The following is a 9,403-nucleotide window of genomic DNA, read 5'->3' as shown; positions in this document are numbered from 1 at the left end:
TAAGTCAAAATGTATAAGTTCCGACTGGGCAACCTGCTCAAGATTTTGGTTATACTTGCTGTACGACTAAGTCTAATTTGGCCCACCTCCCGCCCTTTCCCCTCCTCTATAAACGCCTCTTTTCGCTCTAAGCATTTAGAGGCAGGGGAAAGGCCTAAGTTGGTTTTAGATACGTCTAAAACCAGCTTTGATTATCAGAAAATTGCAAGCCATGGAATTGAGGGTGAAATACTCACGTGTATTAAAAACTGGCTGGAGCATAGGAAACAGAGAGTGGGGATAAATGGACAATACTCAGACTGGAAAAGTGTCACCAGCTGGGTGTTGCAGGGCTCGGTGCTTGGACCCGTGCTCTTCAACATCTTTATAAACGATCTGGACATTGGTACGATGAGTGAGGTGATTAAATTTGCGGACGATACAAAATTATTCAGAGTAGTGAAGACACAGGGGGATTGCAAAAATCTATAAAGTGACAAAATCAAGCTTGAAAAATGGGCATCGACATGGCAAATGAGGTTCAATGTGGATAAGTGCAAATTGAGGCATGTCAGTAACAAAAATCTCATGCACAAATACAGGATGTCCAGGGCGGTGTTTGGAGAGACCTCCCAGGAAAGAGACTTGGGAGTTCTGATCGGCAAGTCGATGAAGCCATCTGCACAATATGCTGCGGCGGCAAAAAGGCGAACAGAATGCTAGGAATGATAAAGGAGGGGATCACGAACAGATCGGAGAAGGTTATCATGCCGCTGTACTGGGCAATGGTGCGCCCTCACCTGGAATACTGCATCACGCACTGGTCGCCGAATTGAGGCATGTCAGTAACAAAAACCTCATGCACAAATACAGGATGTCCAGGGCGGTGTTTGGAGAGACCTCCCAGGAAAGAGACTTGGGAGTTCTGATCGGCAAGTCGATGAAGCCATCTGCACAATATGCTGCGGCGGCAAAAAGGCGAACAGAATGCTAGGAATGATAAAGGAGGGGATCACGAACAGATCGGAGAAGGTTATCATGCCGCTGTACTGGGCAATGGTGCGCCCTCACCTGGAATACTGCATCACGCACTGGTCGCCGTACATGAAGAAGGACACGGTACTACTTGAAAGGGTCCAGAGAAGAGCGACTAAAATGGTTAAGGGGCTGGAGGAGTTGCTGTACAGTGAGAGGTTGGAAAAATTGGGCCTCTTCTCCCTTGAAAAAAGGAGACTTAGAGGAGACATGATCGAAACATTCAAAATACTGAAGGGAATAGACTTAGGGCTCCTTTTACAAAGCCGCGCTAGAGCCGTAATGCGCAGAATCGCGCGCACTTAATTGCCATGTGCGCTAGCCGCTACCGCCTCCTTTTGAGCAGGCGGTAGATTTTCAGCTAGCGTGCACTATAGCACGCGCTAATCCAATGCGTGCGTTAAAAACGCTAGCGCACCTTTGTAAAAGGAGCCCTTAGTAGATAAAGACAGACTGTTCACACTCTCCAAGGTAGGGAGAACGAGAGGGCACTCTCTAAAGTTGAAAGGGATAGATTCCGTACAAACGTAAGGAAGTTCTTCTTCACCCAGAGAGTGGTGGAGAGCTGGAATGCTCTTCCGGAGTCTGTTGTAGTGGAAAACCCCTCCAGGGTTTCAAGACTAAGCTGGACAAGTTCCTGCTAAACTGGGGCTTATGCAGGTGAGGCTGGACTCATTTAGAGCACTGGTCTTTGTCCTGGGGCCCGCCGCATGAGCGGACTACTGGGCAGGATGGACCACTGGTCTGACCCAGCAGCGGCAATTCTTATGTTCTTATCTGGCTTTTTGATTATCCAAGTACTGATTTAGGCCCTTTTTTGGACCTTTTTTTAAACTTTTTATCATGAGCCCCATAGTGTCCAGTCAAAGATTGATATCACAATGTAACATGATTTTGGTTACTGGGCAGTAAGTGTAATTTCCTAATTGTTCATGGCTAAAAAGTATAGAAAATTTATGTTATTTCCATAAAAATTCACTTTTGTGACCAGCCAAATTTTGCAATTTATCTATTTAACCCCCTCCTTTACTAATGCGTAGTGTGGGTTTTAGTGCTGGCAGCGTTGGAGTAGTTACCGCCACTGCTGATGCTAAAACCCGAGCTACGCGTTAGAAATTGAAGGGGTAAAATGTGAAAATGCAGAATTTTCATCTTTTTATTCTTATAAAGTCATAAAAAGCAACATACAGTATGAATCACAATTAACATGTATTTATATTGAAGTTATACAAAGGTGACTACAGAAGATTTCGAAGTGAGTAATTTTTGAGGGTTGCAATTATATTGTAAGATGTTTTCAAGAATCAGCCTCCAGATGTATTCTCCTAACATGTTCTCATTATATTGTCCTTGGTAGCAGTGTTCAAAATCCAGTATATCCTAGTGGAAGCACTCATCTTGCTCCTCTGAGTATGCTCTCATGTTCCCCTTGAATTTCTCAAGAAGAGCATCAAGGACATGGACTTTGAGAGATATCCTACAGCCCATTTTACTCTAATTCTTCACCATTCTCAACCAACTCCACGTAATTTTCGGATTTGTGATTGCCCAAGAAACCCTGAACCACTGCGACAAAGCTGTTCCAAGCCACTTTCTCCTTCCTAGTTAACTTCTTGAGAAATTCCTTCCACTCCAGGATCTTCTTTATCTGTGGTCCGATGAAGACACCAGCTTTGACCTTTCCTCAGGCAGAATAGGGAAGATGTCTTTAAGGTATTTGAAGGCTGCCAACTCCTTATCTAGAGCTCTGACAAATTGTTTCATTAGGCCCACTTTGATCTGCAGCGGTGGCATCAGCACCTTCCAAAGATCAACCAGTGGTTCCCATTTGATGTCTGCTGTGGCTCCTAACCATGTCCACTTTTTAGTAGGACCCACATTTGGTAGTGCATCATTGTACCTCTGCTGTCCCAAAGACAGAGATAGCAGGGAAACTTTGTAAAGCTGCCTTGGAGACCCCAAAGAAATCCTTAGCATGGCTACCTGACAAAAACTCAGCGAGACCCGGAAACCTGCAACAAGCACAATGTCAGCTGCAGAAACCCTGCAAGAACATCTAACCCAGCTCCACCGGGAGAACATCTTTAAACCTATCAGAGACTTTTCCGTTCTATGGACTTTCGCAACAAAATTCAAATTTCTAACCAACTGACTTTCCCATCAAAATTCAAATTGATGGACTGCCCTGTTCCCAATCAGGTCAGTGAACTCACTATTTCCAAAGTCGCACTGCAATCTTCAGAGCGTACCCTGAAGAAAGCTACAGCATGGTGGCTGAAACGTTGGTTTCTATCTGACAAAGATACAGTGAAACCCGGAAACCTGCAACAAGCATAAGAAAATAAGAATTGCCATACTGGGACAGAATGAAGGTCCATCAAGCCCAGTATCCTGTTTCCAGCAGTGACCAACCTAGGTCACAAGTACCTAGCTAGATCTCAAGTAGTAAGCAGATTTTATGCTGTTTATAAACTGTGAATTTCCCCAAGCCATCTCAATAATGGCCTATGAACTTTTCTTTTAGGAAATTATCCAAACCTTTTTTTTTTTTTAAACCCTGCTATGCTAACTGATTTCACCACATTCTCTGGCAACAAATTCTAGAGTTTAATTACACGTTGTGTGAAGAAATATTTTCTCCAGTTTTTTTTAAATCTACTACCTGTAATTAGTAGCTTCATCGCATGCCTCCTAGCCCTAGTATTTTTAGAAAGAGTAAACAAGTGATTCACAACTACCCTTTCCACTCCACTCATTATTTTATAGACCTCTATCATATCACCCCTGAGCTGTCTCTTCTCCAAGCTGAAGAGCCCTAGACAATTTAGCCTTTCCTCATAGGGAAGTTGTCCCATCCCTTTTATCATTTTTGTTGCCCTTCTCTGTACCTTTTCTAATACTGCTATATCTTTTTTGAGATAAGGTGACCTGAATTGCACACAGTATTCGAGGTATAGCTGAACTATAGAGCATTTTAACATTTTCATCTTTGCTTTCCATTCCTTTCCTGATAATTTCAAACATTCTATTTGCTTTCTTAGCTGCCGCCCAAACATTGAGCTGAGGGTTTCAATGCATCCTCAACAATGACACCTAGATCCTTTTCCTGGGCAGTGATTCTTAACATAGAACCCAGCATCATATAGCTATAAGTTCGGGTTCCTCTTTCCTACATGCATCACTTTGCATGTGCAATTGGCTGTGTGCACTAATTTGCGGGTGCAACTGATGGTGATATATACAGAATTTGGGCGATTAGGAGTCACAATTGAGGAAAAGGATTTACGGATTCTCAAAGACAATACACATTGAAATGTATATATATATTTATTTATTTTTAAACATTTTGAAATTGCTTAAATCTAAGCAATGTACAAAAGCATTTACATCCACAATTTCAAACACAAACACATTGTAAAATGCAGTAAACAAATAAGTCAGTCTCCTCCACAAAATTTCCTTAATTCAAAATTATTCAAATCTAAAATAATAACCACAGAGTTATAGAAAGGCAGTGGCCAAAAATGCAAACAGAAGGTTAGGACTCTTTGCTACTTTTTGGGATTCTTTCAGGTCCTTGTGTCTGGGCTGGCCACTAGTGGAAATGAGACTCTGGGCTAGATAGACTCTTGGTCAGACCCAGCAAAGGAGCTCATGCTCTAAACTAAACTAAACTAACTAAACTAAGCCTTAAGTTTATATACCGCATCATCTCCACGGTTTACAAAGCTTAAAAATATAGGAAGAGAGAGGAGAAAGATTTACAAGAGCATATAAAAAGAGGGAATGTAAACAGGAGAAGAGAAAAGCCAGGTTTAGAAAGCCAGGAGAAGAGAAAAGCCATGTTAGAGAAAAGCCAGGAGAAGAGAAAAGCCATGTTAGAGAAAAGCCAGGTTTTCAGTTGTTTTCGGAATAGTTGGAGGGAGCCCAGGTTCCGCAGCGGGATAGTGAGATCGTTCCAAAGGCCCGTGATTTTGGAGAGGAGGGATCTTCCCAGTTTACCTGCGTGGAGGATGTCGTGTAGAGAGGGGAAGGCTAGTTTATGTCTGTGGGCTGATCTGGTGGTAGCAGGCGTCAGGGCGAGGAAGGATAGAGGGATTAGGGGCGGAAGGATGCCGTGAATGATCTTGAAAGCCAGGCTTTCACTTCACATTGGCATACTCACTGGAAAAAACTTATGTTCTGCTCAGAGCGAAAGAAGGCCTCACAAGCAGCCTCTGAGTGCCAAACCTTAAGCCCATGGCACATGTCACAATTTTCCAAATGCCATTTCAACAAGACTTTTCATAAAACGACATGGGTAGGATGTCTGCAGAGAGTTCACATGCTATATGATCTCATTTTAAAATGCAGCTGATCTTTCTCCTCTCTGCCTCTGCTGTTAGAGTGAAACAATTTGCAGCACTTCAGCCTGCATCTCTGTCACAAAAACACTTCTGTGCCACTTGATACCTTGATCTCATAACACTTATCAATTATTTTTTCTTCTATTTTCAACAAAATCTGAAGGTTAGCCTTAGCGCCTCAGAAAATACAAACAATAAAAATAAGCAAAAAAGAAAAATACCTCCAGAAAAACAAACCCTGAGGTAAAATTTATACCTCAAAATGGCTACAGAGACATTGTTTCTTGCTGAACATTCCCCCACAATATCAACGCTTCTTTTCCTCATTGCTGAACATTATCCAACAGGGTTGGATTGCAGAAGAAATATATGCACGAGGAAGGAGGGCAATTGAAAAATCATTCACTTGCAATGCTTTCCGTTATTATGCTCCACTTATATCAAAGGCATACGGAAACACGACACAAGTTGTATCTGCCATAAGCAATTGACTAATCAGCAAACTCAAAGGGAAAATAATATCTTTTTAACTCACCTGCTGTGCTGAATTCGCATTTACTAATTCATCTGAGCTGAACAATGTCTACAGTAAAGATTTGATAGCATGTAATACTTCTGCATGTTCCAAACACACCTTCCTTCTTCGAGGAAGAACAATATTGACATATAAAGACACTGTAATGATGTTTGAAAACCCTATTATTCAAGGACTATTATAGTTGACCATTGGCAGAAGCAACTACAAGCTTTTCTATATAGTTTTGTTTTTTAAGGAAAAGACTCACTATAGTATCTGCATAGACCCTGATATTATTAACCTTTAGTAGTGATTTTGCTTATAATTTTATACAGTCAACATTAATAAAATAACATAAGAATAGCCTTACTGGGTCAGACCAATGGTCCATCAAGCCTAGTAGGCTGTTCTCACGGTGGCCAATCCAGGTCACTAGTACCTGGCCAAAACCCAAGGTGTAGCAATATTCCATGCTACCATTACAGGGCAATCATTGATGGTTTTGTAGCAGAAAATTCACCTAAGATATATCAGAACATAGGTGTCAGAGTGTGTGTGTGTGTGTGAGGGGGAGGGTCACAGGTACCTTGGCACTCCAATATTTTCCATTCCTGCCTCTCTCCTCATGAGAGGTTTGCTCGCCTGGAGTGGGGACTCAACCATCTGCATATCAGGCATTGTGCAGCTGTCTAGCATGGAGCCTTCAACATCTATGCATGCTCAAGGCTGGCTGTCTGGCTCTCTCCCTCTCCCAAAATAAAATGGATGGTGGTAAGTGCTCACATGATATTTAAAGGCCCTTGCTAATCACAACATGACCATTAAACCAACAAATAGAAAATTGCTAAGATGGCGACCACCGGTGGGAGTTGCAACTCATCCGGAGTGAAGAAGATTCATTTGGGCATGCCCGAGGCGGTGTTTGTGGAAGATGTAGATGCTTTTATGAAACAGCCTGGAAATGAGACTGCTGATGTTGTACTCAAAAAGCTGGATGAACAGTATCAGAAATATAAATTTATGGAACTTAACCTTTCTCAGAAAAAAAGGAGGCTAAAATGTCAGATTCCAGAAATTAAACAGACATTAGAAATTTTAAAACATATGCAGAAGAAAAAGGATTCCACAGACCCAATGGAGACCAGGTTTTTATTGGCAGATAACTTGTATTGCAAAGCATCAGTCCCTCCTACAGATAAAGTGTGCTTATGGTTAGGGGCTAATGTGATGCTTGAATACGATATTGACGAGGCCCATACTCTATTAGAGAAAAATCTGTCAACAGCGACGAGGAATCTGGATTCTGCAGAAGAGGATCTGGATTTTCTCCGAGACCAGTTCACAACTACAGAAGTCAATATGGCCAGAGTGTACAATTGGGATGTAAAGAGAAGAAACAAGGAGGATCGTTCCAAAAGCACAGTATAATTTAAACAACTCCAGCACATTCCCCCAAGGGGTGGTGGTATCTTGCTCCTTTTTAGAAAATATTTGAATTTGGGGGGGGAGGAGGTGGAAATTAATAGCAAACATCATTTAATTTATTTGTCAGCTCAGACTGTTTCATGCATGCATGATATTTCTGGATTATTCACTAAGGATTACCCAATAAAAAATCAGATTTATCTATTGGCCAGGTTAAAAAAAGAAAAAAAAAAAAGAAAATTGCCACTTTTATGGCTGCAGTTAAAATGGCTTTAGTGCAGTGGTCTCAAACTCAATCCCTTTGCAGGGCCACATTTTGGATTTTTAGGTACTTGGAGGGCCTCAGAAAAAATAGTTAATGTCTTAATAAAGAAATGACAATTTTGTATGAGGTAAAACTCTTTATAGTTTATAAATCTTTCCTTTTGGCTAAGTCTTAATAATAATATTGTAATTTATAGTTAAAGATTCATATGATCAAAAAACTGTTTTATTTTACTTTTGTGATTATGATAAACATACCGAGGGCCTCAAAATAGTACCTGGCGGGCCGCATGTGGCCCCCGGGCCGCGAGTTTGAGACCACTGCTTTAGTGCATGGGAAAGACCCTTGCAAGGGCATGCTAAAATCACTTATTGCTGAAGTTTAGTAAAAGGATCCCTTATTTCTCTTGCTGCTGCTCCCAATGGTATCACTGGGAGGTGCTGAAAGAGAGAGAGAGGAAAAAAACCCATCCCTGTGTTCTTAATGATTTATTTATTCAATCTTCTATACCAGTGTTTCTCAACCTGCGATACGCATATCTCAGGGGGTACATGGGCTGCCTGTTGGGGGTACCCGAGCTGGCCACCTCCAGGGATCTCTCCTTGCCTGCCCTCCACCCACCCGCTGAAGCTGCCATCACCGATTCCTTTCTGCCCCACTCCCGATGCCGACCCTGCCACCCAACACACTCCATTCCCACACACACCCTGCCGCATATTATACAACTTTTGGAAGAAATGCCTGATTGACCATTATTTGCATTCCAGAGACATCGGAATATTGGCAAAATTTTACCCACACCCTATTATCAGCAACAAAGGGGTCGCCATGATAGTTGTGGCCACTGTCAATGGTATTCTCTAACTATGGCAGGTGAAACATGGATTCACCCTCAAACCAATGAATGTATTTATTCTAAGGTCAATACCATTTGTACGACCACAAATGTAATATGCATTATCCAATGTCCTTGAAAAAAAGTGTATGTGGGTAGAACATTTAGATCTATCAAAGTGCGCTTGAATGAACACATGTCAAGAGTGAATATGGAGATCGATACGGCTCCAATTGTTAACCATTGAAAGCATATATGTCATACTTGGCAAGATATTAGACAGCGAATTATCGACACAATACAAGCTGGGTGGGAGGGAGGTAACTACAATAAAGCTCTAAATGTTAAAGATCAAAAATGGGTTTACTACCTTAATACACTGGCATCCGAGGGTCTCAATGAGGAAATAGATTGGATGCCCTTAATATAATTCCTTTAAAATAATTCTGGTAGGATTGTCTTCCGGTTTCTTTACCGCCATATATTACTGTTACTATGGTGATTGTCAACAAGTCTAGCTTGGTGGGAAACAGCACCAATCAGATGGCCTGTTTCAGTTTGTCAATCTTTATATGATACCGGAACTGACGAAGGATACTGTCAAATGAATGAAACCATATGGAGAGGATCTGCTACTTTCAGAGCATGATAGTAAGTTCACATCATCTGTGAAGATTATAAGTTATAAAAGTAATACGTCCTTAGCGCAGTTTTTAGATATTATCTAACATTGATTTAGTTGAATGATAATCTCAGTAGTTGCTATTGTAAACCGCTCTGAACTATTTGTGGTATTGCGGTATATAAAAATAAAGTTATTATTATTATTGCTTCTAAGTGAATTTTGTTTTTTTTTAGATTTTGATATTGGGAGCCTCAACCCTGATGAAAGAGTTTTGAAACATGGACTTGTTGGTAGAGGCGCTCCCTCAATAAATGAACAGATATAGTGAGATAAGTAATATTTATTACTAAATTAAAATACAGTGAAATTTAATTAA

At 41.1% G+C, this 9,403-nt stretch overlaps 1 protein-coding gene across 1 annotated transcript; it reads left to right on the top strand.

Moving 5' to 3' along the window:
• The first annotated feature begins 6,726 nt into the window (after window positions 1-6,726).
• On the top strand, window positions 6,727-7,509 carry LOC117362264 (prefoldin subunit 3-like). The gene has a single exon (XM_033948407.1). The coding sequence runs from the start codon at window positions 6,727-6,729 to the stop codon at window positions 7,303-7,305; it is 579 nt and encodes a 192-aa protein (XP_033804298.1). The 3' UTR covers window positions 7,306-7,509.
• Window positions 7,510-9,403: the final 1,894 nt, after the last annotated feature.

The sequence above is a fragment of the Geotrypetes seraphini genome, chromosome 1 (assembly GCF_902459505.1).
Source record: "Geotrypetes seraphini chromosome 1, aGeoSer1.1, whole genome shotgun sequence".
In the NCBI taxonomy this organism is placed as follows: domain Eukaryota; kingdom Metazoa; phylum Chordata; class Amphibia; order Gymnophiona; family Dermophiidae; genus Geotrypetes; species Geotrypetes seraphini.
Note: the sequence above shows the minus strand (reverse complement) of the source record. Positions and strands in the feature narration are given on the sequence as shown.

Coding starts and splice junctions, on each gene's coding strand:
- LOC117362264 (XM_033948407.1), top strand. CDS start 6,727: ATGGCGACCACCGGTGGGAGTTGCAACTCATCCGGAGTGAAGAAGATT.